Below are 18,208 nucleotides of genomic sequence, written 5' to 3'. Positions count from 1 at the left end.
GTCCTAAGTTACTGGTATATATATTTGCCATGTACATGTAGAATAAATAATAAAAACACAAAATGTTTTCTACATATTCCACCAAGAATCGCAGACAGATCTTTCCGTATCATACAGTCTGGTAGTACAATATGTATTTTCTTTTTTTCCATTTAAATGTTGAGCAACACAATTACAATTTTCTGCAGCCACAAATGTAATGCAGAGATTAAGAAGTCAAGACTACGCATATAATGTAATGAATTCTACAGACCTAGTGTATCAGATCATACATATATACATAATGTATATGTACATATATTTTTTCACTAGACTTTTTCAACATGGGACAGTGAGACACTGTTGTGCAGTTGGCTGACATGTAAATTGCAGATAAAATACCTTTGAAGGGAACAGATGTAACCATGCCGATACAAACAGCAAAAACAACAACAGAGAGAAAAGAAACAGAAAGAGAAAATGTGGGGGAACAGAAAACGTCATTGAATTTGACCACAGACCAACCCTGTAATAGGAATGCAATGAGACACACACACACACCTCATAAATCAGCACGCAGAAGAGGGCATTTAACCGGAGGGGGGGAAGCAAAATCTGTTGTCTCTGAGGAGGTCCGGGTTAGGGAATGGGAAGTGGGGGGGGGTAACCCTAACCCCCAGGACGGGGCTGGGTGGGGGCTTAGAGGGAGGTCAAATCTTCTGACCATTAACAGATTGCTGAGACCGTCTTACTATTCACCATTACCAGGGCAAAAGGGGGGAGGAATAATTCTTCAACTTTTTTTGATAGTGAGGCTACAGTACATACAGTACAAATTCAGGCAACTTAATTTTCTTCTCACTCACACACACACACACACACACACACACACACACACACACACACACACACAAACTCTATCAGACTCCCCCACTCTTTCTGTTACTGTTGGACTTGCTGGGACATGGTGGAGACTGGATAATGGGGCTGATAGGCCAGAGTGGGGGTAGGAGCGGTTGGAGAAGGAGGTGGCTGTCGGGGGGCCTGGTTAGGGGGGTGGGGTCTCTCTCTCAGCAGCAGCCCCCAGAGGAAGGCTTAACAGGGGTGCTCTGGATCTTGACGTTGGACTTCTCTGAACCTCCGGATGTGGCTCCAGGGCCCATCCTCTTCTTGATCTCAGCAGCCATGGTCATGAAGGCTTGCTCCACGTTGGTGGCATTCTTGGCGCTGGTTTCCAAGAAAGGGATTCCCAGGGAGTCTGCAAACTCCTGCAAAGAGAGGGGAAAAGAGAGACAGAGGGAGGTGGGGGTTATTTCAAAGTGATCAGTCAAATTTATTCTACTAGACTCTATTAAACTGTGACAACCTTACCTTTGCTGTTGTGTAATCCACCACCTTCTTTGTTGTCAGGTCACACTTGTTCCCCACCAACAGCTTGTTGACGTTTTCACTGGCATAGCGGTCGATCTCCTGTAGCCACTGTTTGACGTTGTTGAAGGACTCCTACAACAGGAAAGAGAACAAGTGTACTGTAAACATGTTGTCCCCCACGAATGGTAGAGACCCTCTATGAAAGGAGTAATGGAATGAACGTCTATTCTTAAACCTTTTACTAAGACACTCTCGTTATCTCTGTTTTACAGTGCTCAATCCCTGTTGCACACAGGGAGGGTGCGTTCACCTTCTGTGACCAAAGAGAACAATTATTTGATCGACATAAGGCTACTATTGTACTAACTCTGTATTGATATAAGACGCCTTTATTTCAAACACAAAATTCACCAATAGGCTAAAACAAAATATTTGCATAGCCAAATTATTTGATTATAAATGCGACTGGCTATAAACCGAGGTTACACAACTCTGGTTTCCATATTGATATAGGCTAAGTGTCAGTCTTAAATTATGCTGCATAACATCATACTGCATACTTCACTCACAAAATATTATTCCCAAATGTGTTACTGCATTAGGCTACACTCTTACAGCTGCATTCGTAGCCAGACTTAAAAGTTACCGTAAGTTCTTATTTCATTAGTTGATCAGTATCTCTTCTTACAGCTTTGCGTTGATTTCTCAAAATATTATTCCCAAATTTGTAAGGCTATAAGCCTACTGCATTAGGCTACATTCCGAGCTCTACACTTTGTACCCTATTATGATGTGTTTAATGATGAATCGGCTTCACCTCGAAATTTGTAAACAACCTTTATGGCAAGATGCAACATTTTGCATTTAAAACATTTTGGGCAAAATTGGGCCAAACAGTGTAATTTTGTAAATGTCCCATCTGAATGGCCAGACCCATCATTCACCCAAGTTTCATAAAAATTGTCCCAGTGGTGTCGTTGAAAAAACGTGACATACGAACGGACAGAGTCCGAATCATAGTCCCCTCCCTGATTTCCTTGGTGGGGGACAATAACAATACAGACATGAAATGTTTGAAAAGAGTTTTGTGAGTGAGCATCCAAAAAACACCTTTATCCTCCCTCAGCATTTACACTGCAGCTGAGCTATTAAAACTGACACCCCACAATGTCAACATTTTGATGACAAAACTCCACTTGTTCTTGTTGTGCATAAACATTCTAAGTGAACATAGTGTGGTTTCCCTTTATCTGCAATTGATTGAATGAAAACAGTTCATTGTGAAACAGCATACCAATATAGACACACAGCTGAAGCAGAGAGAAGCACACTGACCTGGTCTGTGACGTCGTAGACCACGATGATGCCGTGGGCTCCTCTGTAGTAGCTGGATGTGATTGTGCGAAACCTCTCCTGTCCCGCCGTGTCCCACTATCAACACACAGCATAGCCACACTCAGTGAGAGAGTGAGGTAAATTTTCCTGTAATTTCTTTCAAATTTGCATTGGATTTGGTCAGTCAAACATAGAGAGATGAGACCCCTGGTCTCGTCGCATTTTGTTTAAATGTCCCTTGTCGCGGCACGTCTAACTGAAACAAAGCTGAACAGAATGTGGTTAATTGCTTCTGTGTCTGGATTAGATTTACACTTGTCCGCAATGCAGCCACAATGCAAGCTCATCCACCTCTGGAGGTGGATTCAAAGAATGGATTGCAATCACAATGTTTATTTTTTACATTTCCACACATCTTCCACAATCAGAATGGGGATGGTCCTGAAGGTGTAAATCTGGTCTCTCTTTACATACACAAAAAAACCTGTGTTCGAAAACATTTCACTGTCCGCAACTGATTTCCACACTCGCACTGCAACAACATAAGACAACACAAACAGGTGAGGAGCCAGTAAGGACATTTGAAAATATCAATTAATAGGAATATCCCGTTTAATACAGTGCCCTGCGGAAGTAATGGTACAGTGAAGCATTTTTTTAAATTCTTTTGGCTCTATACTCCAAAAGTTTGGATTTGAAGTATGGATTACAGGGTACCAAAGGTAATGGTTAAATTGACTTGACAGGTGTTTCTGGTAAGTCTGGTGTGTTCCATCACATCATTTGTGCAGGCATAGTGAGCTGTCAATGTCTAGTATTGATTCTAGGCTTTGCATTTGCCTTTGGAGTCTGCTATTGGTCTCTGTCAACATGAGGACCAAAGAGATGTCAATGAAAGTATAGGAAGCCATTATTTGGCTCATTAAAAATAATGGATTGTCAGGTTAGTTTGTTAAAACGTACCTAAAAAGCCTGCAGAGGTGTGGAAAAAGGTAATGTGGACAGATATTATGAATATGATCATGTACCAGAGTGATTGCAAGAGGAAGGTTTGGAGAAAAAAAGTATCTCGCCAAGATTTACAGCATACCACCTCACTTGTGAATCATGGTGTAGGGGGTGTTATGGATTAGGCATGTATAGCTGCCACTAGAACTGGCTAACTTGTCTTCATTTATGATGTAACTGCTAAGGCAGCAGCATATGAAGTGTATAAAAATATCTTGTCTGCTTGAGGACAAGGTTCATCAGATGGCGCTTCATCATACAGTAAGAAAATGACCCAAAACATATTGCCATAGCAACTAGAGAGTTTTTCAGGGCCAAAAAGTGGAAAGTTGTTGACTGGCCAAGTCAATCTTTTGATTTAAATCCAATTGAACATACATTTAATTTGCTGATGATACGATTTTAGGCAAAGACACTAGAGCCCTGCGCGGGACTGTTTTCTTCATCCCGCTCCCGCCCACTCTCACTGAGTTTCTGACCATTACCGCCCGCGACCGCAGAGTGCGTGTTACACTCCCGCCCGCTCCTGCAGTGTGTATGTCCACTCCCGCCCGTGTCCGCAAAACTCAGGAGAAAACACGTAATTTTATAGGCTATTAATAAAGAGATTCATGGGGTTGTTTGTTTCGTTTGCCTGGCCTGCATGTATTTTGACGCGGTTAGGGAAAGCGCTTCTATTTCGTCAATACATCCCGATCCCGCAGTGTTTTTTTTAGCCGCCCGTTCCCGCCCGCAGCAAAGTTTGCTGTTGGGTCCCGCGGGACCCGGCGGGACCCAATCCCAATGCAGCCCTCTAAAAGACACCTCAAAACAAACAACATCTGAAGATGGCTGCAGTACAGGCCTGGTGGAGCATCACCAGAAGACACCCAGCATCTGGTGGGGTCAATGGGTCACAGACTTCAGGTAGCTATTGCATGCAAGGACTGTCGGCCAAATACTAAAGATTTGCTTAATTTGGACATTATATTAATCTGTCCTATTACTTATGGTGTCCTGAAATAGGGGGACTATGTATGGAGTGTTGAAACCAATACGTACATTAATACATCAAATACACACTGGGAATCTCTACTTCAACCTCATAGTAATTGTTTGATTTCAAATTCAAACTTTTGGAGTATTGAGCCAAAAGATGAAAAAAATGCTTCACGTCCCATTACTTACACAGGGAACTGTAGTTCACCATACTAATGGAGCCCCCCCGGCTCCATTTTTGAATAACTGGTGAATACAGTTCAGTTTAGCATGCATATAGTAGCACTGCTTTCTGCAGTTCTACAGGCAGAGTGAAATTCATGGAGCACAAAAGGGGATCTGTACTTACGATCTGAAGTTTAATGGTTTTTCCATCTAATTCTATAGTTCGTATTTTGAAGTCCACTCCAATAGTGCTAATGTAGCTTTCTGTGTATGTGTCATCCTGGGCAGAGAGGAGAGAGAGGAGAGGAGGAAGCCGGTGAGGGGACATTCAGACATCCTGGAACAAACACTCACATCCTGCTTTAAGTACAAACACTTTTAACCTTTTCATATTCTCTCTCAGTCAGAGATATTATATACAAATATTTGACATGGTACATACAGTACACATTATAAAGCATCTAGTTCCAACCTGCAGCATTTGAAGCAGGGCACTCATAACACTGGGCAGCCTATGGACACCTAGTGAGTGCTTAAGAGCATCTTATGAATGGTTATGAATATCCATCACAGGACACTTACTGCGAATCGAAGGAGAAGGCAAGACTTTCCGACGCCAGAGTCACCGATCAGGAGCAGCTTGAATAAATAGTCACTTTAGAGAGAGACAGAAAAAGAGGTGAACGACTTAACAGGCATCTAGAAACAGTTCACAACCTCTTCCATGTCGTAGCCTCGTTTCAATTACACTTCACAGCCTTTTAGAAAACATAGCAGTTTGACTCTGTAGACAGCATTTTAGCTTCGATGGATTTTTTTGCAAAACTTCAACATCTAGAGAAGACACAGTAACAGGAGGACAATTCACTGTGTTCTCATTACACAAAACTCAAAGACATTGTCATCTAGCCTATTGCTTACAGTACTTTGGGAAAGATGCTGTAGGCTATTTATTTTACAAACTCTCATTTGACCCAATTCTGTCATAATACAAAATGTGCAGGGGTGTCTCACGTCAAATACTTGTGTGAATATCTACTCAGGTAGTGTCTATTTCCAGATTTTGATATTGCGCAACAATCAGAAGTATGAGTATGTGTATTTAATGTATGTTTTCGGGTGCAGATCATCATATACGCTTGTTGCCTCCCTTTCTCACGTAGTCCGCGTAGCATGATAGAGATGTCCCTGCTCTTTCACGCGTGATCTGCAGGGTTCGACTACTGCTTGGAACATGTTTTGTGGGGGATTTAAGTTATTTCATTTTAATGGTCGAGTTGAACAGCACTTATGGCTGCCTAATGTTTAATAGGATAAATACTGTAGTGGCGCTACCTTGATACAAACGCATATTAGCTACATTACACCTAATATACACTCACTTGGCACTTTATTAGGTACACCTTGCTAGTACTGGGTTGGACCCCCTTTTGCCTTCAGAACTGCCTTAATTCTTTGTGGCATAGATTCAACAAGGTGCTGGAAACATTCCTCAGAGATTTTCGTCCATATTGACATGATAGCATCACGCAGTTGCTGCAGATTTGTCGGCTGCACATCCATGATGTGAATCTCCCGTTCCACCGCATCCCAAAGGTGCTCTATTGGATTGAGATCTGGTGACTGTGGAGGCCATTGGAGTACAGTGAATTCATTGTCATGTTCAAGAAACCAGTTTGAGATGATGTGAGCTTTGTGACATGACACGTTATCCTGCTGGAAGTAGCCATCAGAAGATGGGTACACTGTGGTCATAAAGGGATGGACATGGTCAGCAACAATACTCAGGTAGGCTGTGGCGTTTAAATGATGCTCAATTGGTACTAAGGGGCCCAAAGTGTGCCAAGAAAATATCCCCCACACCATTACACACCATCCCCCACACCACCACCAGCCTGAACTGTTGAGGCAGGATGGATCCATGCCTTCATGTTGTTTACGCCAAATTCTGACCCTACCATCTGAATGTCGCAGCAGAAATCGAGACTCATCAGACAAGGAAACATTTTTCCAATCTTCTATTGTCCAATTTTTCCATCTGCTTCAAGGTTCGACGTGTTGTGCATTCAGAGATGGTCTTCTGCATACCTTGGATGTAACGAGTGGTTATTTGAGTTACTGTTGCCTTTCTATCATCTCGAACCAGTCTGGCCATTCTCCTCTGACATCAAGAAGGCATTTTCTGCTCACTGGATATTTTCTCTTTTTTGGACCATTCTCTGTAAACCCTAGAGATGGTTGTGCGTGAAAATCCCAGTAGATCAGCAGTTTCTGAAATACTCAGTCCAGCCCGTCTGGTACCAACAACCATGCCACGTTCAAAGTCACTTAAATCACCTTTCTTCCCCATTCTGATGCTCGGTTTGAACTTCAGCAGGTCGTCTTGACCATGTCTACATGCCTAAATGCATTGAGTTGCTGACATGCGATTGGCTGATTAGATATTTGTGTTAACAAGCAGTTGAACAGGTGTACCTAATAAAGTGGCCGGTGAGTGTATACTAATACTGGGTAGGACCTCCCTTTGCTTTCAAAACAGCCTCAATTCTTCATGGCATTGATTCCACAAGATGTTGGAAACATTCCTTTGAGATTCTGGTCCAGGATGACATGATTGCATCACACAATTCCTGCAGATTTTTCAGGTGCACTTTCAAGCTGTAAATCTCCCGTTCTACGGTGCAGGGTTCGATCCCACAAAAGTGACATGAATGCAGACTAGCTCAAGACAGACAGATAGATAGAAACACACACACACGCACACACACGCTCACACACACACACACACACACACTTAAAGCTTGCTTTGGCTTCTCAGTGGTAGAAAAGTCCATAGAAATAGACTGATCAAACTGCCAAAACCCCTAAGGCCATGGCAATTTGACTGGTACACTCAATATAGCAGAAATTGTATTGTTGTAATACATAACTATTTTTCTATGGCCAGGTTTCCTTGCAGATATTATGTCCTATCAACCTGCTGCATTTGATGAGCCATTAATGATCCATTTGATTGTTTTCATTTGGGAACAGAACCCCACCAATGAGCTCAACAAAGAACTTGTGCTGTTGTTTCTTATAATATATATGTTTTGTTTTTTATAGGGGTGATGGATGACTCTCTCGTGTCTGCAAACATTATGTATATTCAAATGTATATAGGTCTATGTTTACACATTTAGCTATTTTTATTATTATTATTATTATTATTATTATGTTTTGCAAACACTCCATGCTATTTAGAAACTGGCCCAATTAGCCAATTTCAGTCAGCTATGATTCTGGCTCGAGTGTAAAACTCTGTGCTGGAGAAGGCTTGATGCCGAAACGCGTCCACAGTGACTATGCTCATTATGCATTAAATCATCATTTATTTTTCTATTTGAGTGTTGGCTGTATTTATTGTCCCCCACTGATGAAATTAGAGAGGGGACTATGATATTCGGTCTCTGTCCTTTTGTATGTCACAAGCTTTTTCAATTTGGATTCAATTCAGGTGAATGATGTGACATTTACAAAATTACACTGATTGGCGAGTTTCGGGGTGACGCCGATTCATCATTAAACACATCATAATAGGTTGCAAAGTGGAGAGCTAGGAGTGTAGCCTAATGCAGGAGGCTTATATCCTTTAGGAATAATATTTTGTGAGTGAAGTCTGTTGTGCAGCATCATTTAATACCAAAACTTGGCCTATATCAATACGGAAACCAGAGTTGTGTAACTGAGGTTTATAGCCAGTCGCATTTGTAACCAAATTATTTGCCTGTGCAAATGTGTTTTAGCCTATTGGTGAATTTTGTGTTTGAAATAAAGACGGCTTATATCAATACAGAGTTACTACGATAGTAGCCTAATGGCACCCACAGAAGGTGATCAATCCCTCCCTGTGCGCAACAGGGATTGAGCACTGTAAAACAGACAACCAGAGTGTCATAGTAAAACATTTATGAATAAATGTCTTGCTTCATTCACGTTTCTCCATCACTCTCCTTTTATAGAGGGGCGCTACATCATTTGTGGGGGACAATATTTTTACTGTGCACAATCTTTATTCCTCGATGAATGAATAAAAATTAATAAATGAAAAGGCTTTCAAATAATACTGTCAAATAAAAGAAAGAATGAAAGGCTATATTAGCCTGCTGTAAAATACTGTCTGCTTTCCCACTTGGTGACAATGCCATTGTAAAAACATGAATTACAATAATTAAAATGACAATATAAAAGTAATATCAGCTCACAAATGGGGCAAGGGGAGATGCAGATATGAGCTACTGTTGTTTAAGTTAAGTTTAAGTTGTGCTAAGTTGTTTTTCCTGAAATCAAATGTGTGAAAAAGTGAAGATGAATCGTTACTGCTGTGGTGGTACCAACGCTCTACCGTCGCTCAACCAAGAACCTTTTAAACTCTGACCCATATTCACTTGTGTGTTAGCGGCCATATTCTCATATTCAGAAAACAGTTGAAAAGGTGGGTCCCATTTGAACCTCATTAAAGTAGGGCTAGGCCCTAAACCTACTTGCATTGCCTTGCAACAAGAAGAAAACTTGGCTCGGTGAAAAACCACCATTAGATGATTTTATATCCATTTTGTGTAACCTCACTTTAGCCCTGCTTATGAAAAAATAAATAAAAAAATAAAAAAGCTGATTTCCTAACAGAACCACCAGTAGAATGTAGAAGAGAAAAATGCCTCAACTGTCCATAGGCTAGGCCTACTTCCCACCCACTCTCTCCTTAACTGTGTGAATTAGGCTAAATGCTAATGCTCCCCTGTTAAAATAGGTCAGACATTTAAGACAAACCTACAGCAAACTATACAGTCATTGTCCAGTAATGTTTATTCAACAGGGGTATGTGCGTGCGTGCTGTGCTCGACAGTGAGGCTACACACAGAGGTAAGGAAACTCCTGTAAGATGAAAAAGCATTCCTAGTAGAGGCGAATTCAGATGGGCTCCTTGAGTCCAAAGATGGACCATTCCTCTGCTCTGTCAGTTCACACAGGGGAAGGAGGAAAGGAAGGCAAGGCAGGCTTGGGACAAACCTGGCCCTGTTCGAATTCCTTCACAATACATCCTTCGATTGTCCCTTCATTGATATAGCCTAATCAATGATCTACCATTACTTTGCCTTCACCAATCAAGTCATGTCAGATCAGTGATTTATTTACAGCAGAAAGGAAGGAAGAAAGGATGCATTGTATTGTAAAAGTATTCCAACAGAGCCTATAGTTTGGTCTGACCCAGCCCCATGCCACAATCCTCATCTAGCAGCCCTAAGCTCACAGGCCTGTCTGTTTCCTGCCTTCCTTGACTCTCCTCTTCCTCTCCCTAACCCATTGTAATGAATTCTAGTCGTGCCCTCTTCATTAAGCCAATGGCTGAGGAAGACAATGATGGGCCCTGTGTGAGGTTGAATAACCACTAACAACAACGAACGGCTCAAGACACCGGTAGCTTATGCTTTTTCAAATGAAAATTCTACAGGACAGCAACAAAGCTCAAAGAATTTAGTTAGACTTAATCGGCTACTAGTTATCAGATCAAAATGGTTTATTCGAGGCCATGGAAGCAGTTCAGGTGGGCATGGATGGCAGCAAGTAGTAGTCTAGACTCTATAGTACACCTCAGCAAAAACAACAAAGAGTGGTGAGTAGAAAGAGAGTCCTGGTCCTGTGTGTCTCAGTTGGTAGAGCATGGCACTAGCAACACTAAGGTTGTGGGTTTGATTCCCGCTGGGACCATATACAAAAAATGTATGCACTAATAAGTCGCTTTGGATAAAAGTGTCAGTTAAATGGCATATATAAATCAAATCAAAAGTCCTGGAGAGCTCCTGTTTGACCAAGTAAGAAAATCTGCAAAGGTAGTGTTGAATCCCAATCAGAAGGTGCGGGTAGGTCTAGGCTAAGGCTACACAGAAGTGGCCAAATGCATGTGCCTAAAGATGTGCCAATACAAGAAAGAAACAAGGCTAGGCTACTCTACATAGATATTCTCTGGATTGTGTATACTAGGCCTATATGCACAAGTTCTCTCCTGTTTTATATTATATTTAAAAAAAAAAAGAAGAAAAAAAAAGGCTTCTGGCATTACGACTGCCAATGGCCCCTGGTGTGAGCATTGATTACTTTGTCTTATATTGACTGTTGGATAGATGATTCACTTACTTAAACAAATGTATTTGTTGTAAGTCGCTTTGGATAAAGGCATCTGCTAAATGCCATAAATGTAAATGTAAAATGCTTTTCAAATCACATGTAGGCTATACAATCCTGCCAGTGAAACTGTTGCATTGATAAAATAAAAAAAATCAAATGTGAGTGGAGAGCAGACTACTGACTGTAGGCTATACGTGGGTGTATAGAGATCAATAGAAAATGTGCTACAAAATAATAACAGATAAACTATAGGTCCCAGGTCCATGCCATCATGGAAGACAGAGAGGTTGAGCAGTATCTATGATGCAACAACCAGTGAGTTGCCCAACAGCCCAAATGAGTGTTGAAAGAGGCATTTAGCATGTGACCTACACATGACTGAGTCACACCGTGTAGAGGGGGTGCCTCCTATCCTGTCCCAATGCTTAACACTATTTGACCAAATTCATGGAATACCATTAAAGGTATAGGCTATAATTCGAGTTAAAGATATAGTTGTAAACAAATCAATAAAGCTGTTGACACTGAGGTGGGGTTTGTTACAAACGATCAACGGGTTGATGGACTAAACAATGCTTCAGTCGCGATAACTGTCATAGGTCTACTCAACCAGGCAACAGGTGAGATAGACCAAGTTGCTATGACGTTTTCAAATACATAATTCCTTGCTAAAGCCTGCTACTAACACAACTAGTAGATGCTGGCAACAAACTGTAGAGAAAGGCTTAGCTAATATTGTGTGAAGTAGCTAGCTTCTAGTTAGTGCGTTGACTGTTGCGAACTCACATTAAACTACACTTTTACGCCTTCTTTTGTCATCAATTGACTCATTTTGACAATCTAGTTAAGTAAGTGACTGATTTGACTGATCCAAGTCGGATAGCATCCTCCTCTATTCAGTCCTACGGACAGAGGGAGTCGGAGACTTTCTCGTGTATCAAAATAAAAAATGACCCAGCCAGTTTGTAATAAAATCCTTCTTTCACTGACTCGGATGCTTCATTGGATGGTTGTCCGCTTTGCAAAGTAATTTAATAGCAAGTAAAGGGAGTTAGCGAGCTAACTTTGACAAAATCCCGACTTGGAGCTAAAGTTAGCGAGCTTCCGTATACCCATCGAGTAGTTCCGTTCATTTATTTTTTGGAAGGCACATTTAGCAAGATTTATACCCGCCAAAGAAGACAACTACCAGAGGAACAATCAGTATGTGATCGAAGGACTTTACTACAAACTAGTGTAGTCAGTTTTATTGATATACATGACAAAGTCTCTGACTCTATCTGTCTATAGGACTGTATAGAAGAGCATGTTATCCGGCTAGACTGATGCATGATTAAACTAAAACTTTCTATGGTACTTAACACAGCTACAAATTGAAAAGTAAAACGTTGAATTCGGTTTTGGGAAGCTAACTTTTAAATATTCCTTAACGATCAGATGCCCTTCTAGACATTTTTTAACAATTTTAAAAATGACGTGTTTAACAACCTGGAAGAGGAACACAAAAATGGAATTACAACGAACGACCCCCCACACACACACAAATTGACATTAGCTGGTTAAGCTAGCTCAGCTGGTACCCATCATCTCAATTAGTATTCTACACTAACTGGCGACCCAGAAAAACAGCTTTGGCTAGTTAGCTAGCTACATTACGTGCATTGCCCCAATTCAAAACACCAAAACAATAAGCCACCAAGACAGCAGAAGAACAATACTATACAATACAACAGACCAGCTAGCTAACGTTAGCTAGCTACGTCGGTTACTTACTATTCGGGATTCATCGTGGACTCGTCACAGTAAACCCCCTTTTCTTATAAAAAACGACACTCCCTTACGCTCTGATATTGATGTGAATACCTTGTATCTCTAAAAAGGTATGTAGAGAGCTACTTCACCCCGAAGACTTGCCAGTTGTCTAGAAACGCAAAATGGCTGCTATACCAACCCGGAAATAGCTGCTTCTAAACCAGCGTAGCTAGTTTGTTACTAATGTGTCGTCAGATATTCAATGCGTTACGCCGATCTAAATGTGACTACAGTATGCCACTGACAATGAATGTATGCAAGTTGGTTGGTTGGTCGTTGTTTTAGCTAACAGCTCGCTTGCCCAACTCTGCTTGCTGTCAAAGCCCCAAAAAGATGACGTCATTATTGAAACGTGGCAACATGTTGTCTGTCAAATGACAGTAGTAGGGATCAGCCTTTATTGATCAGATCCAAATGAAGCCCTGTCAGATTCGGTACTGTCTGCCCTGTGTAGGCTCCATAGTCAATACATTTAATTTTCCAGAATTACCATGATCATATGTATTTGTGCTATCAAAGAATGCTCACATCATATTTATTTCACAAACGAAAAAAGGCAGTTTATATTCTCTTGACAAAATCATCAAATCTGAACCACACCAAATGTTCATGATGCATCCTGAAATGTACCACTCAAATACGCTGGTAAAGTGATTGCATCACAATCAAAGACTACCATGACAACGAAAATATCTGGAGACCAACCTAGCAAGCTTGTATAGAACGCTCAATAGGACATTGTAAATATAGCTATTTAAGACAGATTGTTGAAGGTGATAAAATATTTTTTATTGTCCCCCACCGATGAAACATGCCACATGATGGGTCCTGCCATACAAATGGGACATAAAACCCTAAACCCGAAATTACACTAATTGGCCCAACTTAAAATTGAAAGATATGTCTTCCTTAGTAGGGCATAGGCCGGACGCCAACATTTTGAAGTTCATCGATCGCTGGCGATGGAGGAGCTGCTTTTTTGTATTTGAGTGTAAATTATTTATAGAAAGCCTTCAACATTTGTTGGCATCGCTAGTTTGTGCACATATTCATAATAACATATATTTTAATTATCTGTCTGCTCAGGCATTTTCGTCTTAGTACTTTGTGGAAGGTCCAATCAGAACTCTGGTATTTACGCCATGGACAACAGCCAATAGCGTGTCCCAAACCAGAAGGAAGAAGTAAACAATGTTCAACGTGGTACCGTGTCCTGTTGTCGGTAGCCGGTCTGTTCGGTTCATGATACAGCTGCTTTTGGGTGCACTTGAATTATGAAATGTCATCGTCGCGGTGTAACTGCCTGTTTATATTGTTCAAACATTGTAATGATCGAAGAAATTGGCTAGCAGAAAACCTATGTGCTAAGGGCTGTGGCTATAATTTCTGAATAACGTGCATAAGCTGTTCAACTTCACCTGTTTATTTGTGCTGCGTCTCTTATCTGTCTTAGTTTACTAAACTTAACTTCAACCACACACTTAATCATCTTTATCAGTGATGTTAGTGCAGTGAATCCAAGTAATATCAGTTTACCCACCTTATATGCTACGTCTGCTATTTACATTAGCGATTTCCAACCTATTCAATTGAAGATTATGTCTATTCCAACAGTTTATACTTTCAAATACTGTAGCAGTTCCATCAATTATTGTCCCAGTCGGGAACTGCATTGTGCAGCCAAGAGTTGATACAAGACATGTTGATACATAACAAGATACATCATTCTAAAAATGTTGAGGCAGCCTGTGGGGTCAGGTGCTACCACAGGCAAAGGACCTGGGTTGATTATCTGGTACAGAGGCTCAGGGAGGCAGGATAAATGTCCAGACATAAGTCTTTATTCACATAAGGTTAAATAAAGTATATCATATATGATATAACTTCATAATATACATACATTTATACATACACTGACACAGTTCACATCACAAATACACAACTGACAATTATTTAAATGAGATGTTACGAGGACAACATTTATGGATTGTATCTGTCCGAAAAAAGGGTGAAATGACTGCAGGTTTGTGGTAGGGAGGTTTCCTCAGGGGCAGGTCTAACCCGAGTGTGTCTCACAACTGTACGTATGTGGGTCCTGAGGCTCGCCTTTTGTGGCTGCCGAGGGGATTAACTCCTATGGCACAATGTCGTCCTATCAGGTCTTAATGTTATTCCATTCCCTATTGCAATTCCTCATTGTAAATTTGAAAGAATTTTGTATTCATTCTGATCCGAAGATTATTTCAAAATAGTATGGAAGTAGAGGACTTCAGGTTCACAATGAGGTATTGCAATAAGGAATCGATTAACATTAAGAACGCCCATGGGATGACTTTGTGCCGTAGAAGTCAATCCCCTCAGTAGCCACAGTAGGGGAGCCTCGGACCCCACATACCAAGTCCATATTGATTGATGTTTTTAGTAAACCATTAACCAAGTAATGTCAGAATAGGCCATTTGATTTTTGTTCCATTGTCACAAATGTCTCCAGTTAGCTAACGTGACTTGCATTACAAGACTCTGGGACTTGTGTATCCACCATAACACACTAGCTAGCTATGAGATTTAAATCCCATTACGCCCTTTATGGACAGCTACTTGGTTTACGGAAAGCACACGGTCAAATCAGTCATGCATGAATGAACATGAACATATTTGGTTGTATCTGAATTACCCATAGCAAAATGTTCTGGACTAGCTGGCTATTTGTGATGGAGACATCAGGCCAACTGTACACAGAATTCCCCAAAATTGAGGGGTTGACTGGAGGATGACTTCTTCGTAAGGCATTGGGTAAAGTAATGTTATACCGTCTTCAAAGGCAATATGTTTTCAAAGTATTATCACAGAAGATGAAACTCATGGTAATGTGATCTTTGTTTTCAGGGGGCAATGGTAAAAGATGACTCACTGTGATTCGCCGGATTCAGAAGAATACACAGAATCCCAGATCAAGACAGCTACAGGTTCTGGGAAAACAGTCCTTTATATTGTTCCTTTACAGGAGGAACTTGACCGTAATCCTCTCCCTGCAGATTTGAAAAAATGCAAAGGCGACATGCCAAATGTACATTCAAAGCCTGTGAGGATGAAGGTACATCTCAGGATGGAGAGATGTGCCAAGCGTTTTATTTTTTTGCTGTTACTTGAGTAATTTAGATGTTAGATAGAGATATGTATTACTCACTGTATGATAGATAGGGCGCACACATGCTAACAAGGGGCTCTTGTAGATCTTTTATTTCATTTATACTGTACATACAAGTTGACCAGCCTGACATTTAGGCTTGTGCCTTTATGAAGGAAGCTGATAAACCTTGGACACAAAAGCAACATTATGACAACAGCAGACTGTGTGGTGATGAGATGCTAATGATTAATGAGAGCTAGTGGGAGTGGCAGGTGTCTGGATACGATGTAGGCTATGTAAGTGGAGAGTATCACCTTATCACTGTTGCTTTTGTGTACTCAATTTACCAGCTTCCTTGATAAAGGAAGTAGAAACATTGGGACTGGTCTACTTGTGATATGTCAATAAATGTAACAAAATTACATCTACTGGCTTAGTTTCTGCAGACCTTTGTGTGACCAACGCAGTTTCATATACTGGTGTTCTGCTTGGTGTGGAGGGTTTGAATTTATTACTCCCTACACACAGTGGACTTTGTTGATCAGAGCCACATGATACTATTTTACAGGAGAAGACCGAAGTTCTGTTTGTCTCTGAAATTAAGAGAGAAGAGATGCAACCAGAATCATATCTTACTGAGGTAACATGAGCCACAATCCATGATTTAATGTTTTGTGGGTAGCCCAGGTTTTAGACGCCATCTCCACCCCTATGTGTTTACACTTGAAGTTGGGATGGCAATAGCACTTTTTCACTTATCCCTTATTGTGGCTTTAAGATGATCACTGCAACATCTGTCTTTCTTCTGTCATTTTAACCCTGGTCTCTTGTTAATTGTGTGACTTGCAGTGCTCAGTTTGTTTCGTCAACTTTCCTGTGGCAGAATTTACACTGCATGCAAGCGTATGTGGAGGAAAGGTAATGCTAATTCTTCATGAGTTAACCCTGGTCATGGGGACACATTATAATCAAAATTTAATAGAAACTAAAAATACAAATGTAATAGTATATCAATGATACAAGTATTGCTTAGGTTTATTGCTATGACTACATTTGTACACTGTGCATCCCTGGAAATAAAAAAATAAAAAACACTGATTCTGTGCATGTTTGTCTTATGAATTGATAATTTGCTCAATCTACAGCCCTGTGAAATCCCCTGGGCACAGCTCTTTTTGGAACCCTGAGTCGCAGCTCTTGGCTCATCGATGATGATACAGCAGGCAAGAAGTATTCTAACGAAATGTTATGGTCATATTAACAGTTTTCCTTCTATGATTACATTACATTATGTAATGTTGTCATACATGAATGGAAACGTGTCTCTCTCTCTCACCAGCAACAATGAAGATGATGTGGTGCGGCTGCTTGCTGACTGTGGATGAAGATTATCTGTTTTACATCTATGTTTCACCGGCCAACCTCATCGAAAGGGGGCTTAAACAGTGGCAGAGACAAAAGAAAGGTTCCCCTGTCAACAAACTTAAAGTTTCTTTCATTGTTGAGGCAGGAGTCGACTCATTCTGTGATCAAGACGGCATGTCAGCGCCTGTTTTTCCTGTTTTTTCTTTGGCATGGACCGTCAGATCATCACAAACTTTTACAGATGCACCACAGAGAGTATCCTGACTGGCTGTGATTAAGTTTATTGTACTCATCATGGCTATCAAAACGCATGTATGGTATAATGATACAATGGTGACATACAAAACGGGATTATTCCATGGTTTCCAAAGAGCAGAATACTGAGACAGTGACAATAAGATGGGATAGTACAGTATAGATAGAGATGAGAAGTGTTACTCACAATGTGGTCTGGAGGTGGAGTGATCTGTCCCTTCTCACAAGTCCACTACAGAAGTGCATGCAGACCCATGGCACCCAGGAGGTGTCTGACATGGGGTAACCATGTCATTGGGAATAAGGGGAACAGCTCCTGGAAAAAAGTGGGACCTACTTCAAAGCACATGGTGTGTTCGAGGGAAGCCTTGGAATGGATGACTTTAACTCACATTGAATGTTCCAACCAGTAGATCAAGAAGCCTTATATTCCCCCATTGCCCATCCTAAATTCATCTGTCATCTCCTATTGCCCATTTATTCTATTTTAGACATTGTCATGTCCAACAGAGAGGTCATTTGCTAACACTGACAACATTCAAGTGTGTTTTACATTGTTGTACTTAATTCAGTGGAAATAGGATCATATCAGGCAGCAAAATAACACGCCCTTGATTAATTCAATATATGACAATAAAGCGATCA

General features: G+C 40.8%; 1 protein-coding gene across 1 annotated transcript; it reads right to left on the bottom strand.

Annotated features, from left to right (window-relative positions):
- Positions 1 to 17: 17 nt before the first annotated feature.
- On the bottom strand, positions 18 to 13,122 carry LOC310822633 (ras-related protein ORAB-1-like). The gene is made up of 6 exons (XM_083695039.1): positions 12,775 to 13,122; positions 5,419 to 5,491; positions 5,021 to 5,116; positions 2,686 to 2,781; positions 1,351 to 1,482; positions 18 to 1,247 (listed from the first exon to the last, which is right to left on the bottom strand). The coding sequence occupies exons 1-6, from the start codon at positions 12,786 to 12,788 to the stop codon at positions 1,050 to 1,052; spliced, it is 609 nt and encodes a 202-aa protein (XP_083551165.1). The 5' UTR covers positions 12,789 to 13,122; the 3' UTR covers positions 18 to 1,049.
- Positions 13,123 to 18,208: the final 5,086 nt, after the last annotated feature.

The sequence above is a fragment of the Argentina silus genome, assembly GCF_951799395.1.
Source record: "Argentina silus genome assembly, chromosome: X".
Classification (NCBI taxonomy): Eukaryota; Metazoa; Chordata; class Actinopteri; order Argentiniformes; family Argentinidae; genus Argentina; species Argentina silus.
Note: the sequence above shows the minus strand (reverse complement) of the source record. Positions and strands in the feature narration are given on the sequence as shown.

Bases quoted from the DNA above. Each gene is read 5' to 3' on its own strand.
- LOC310822633 (XM_083695039.1), bottom strand. The intron at 5,117-5,418 runs GTAAGTGTCCTG...CTCTCTGCCCAG, and splicing joins GCCTTCTCCTTCGATTCGCA to GATGACACATACACAGAAAG. The intron at 1,248-1,350 runs GTAAGGTTGTCA...CTCTCTTTGCAG, and splicing joins TGGATTACACAACAGCAAAG to GAGTTTGCAGACTCCCTGGG.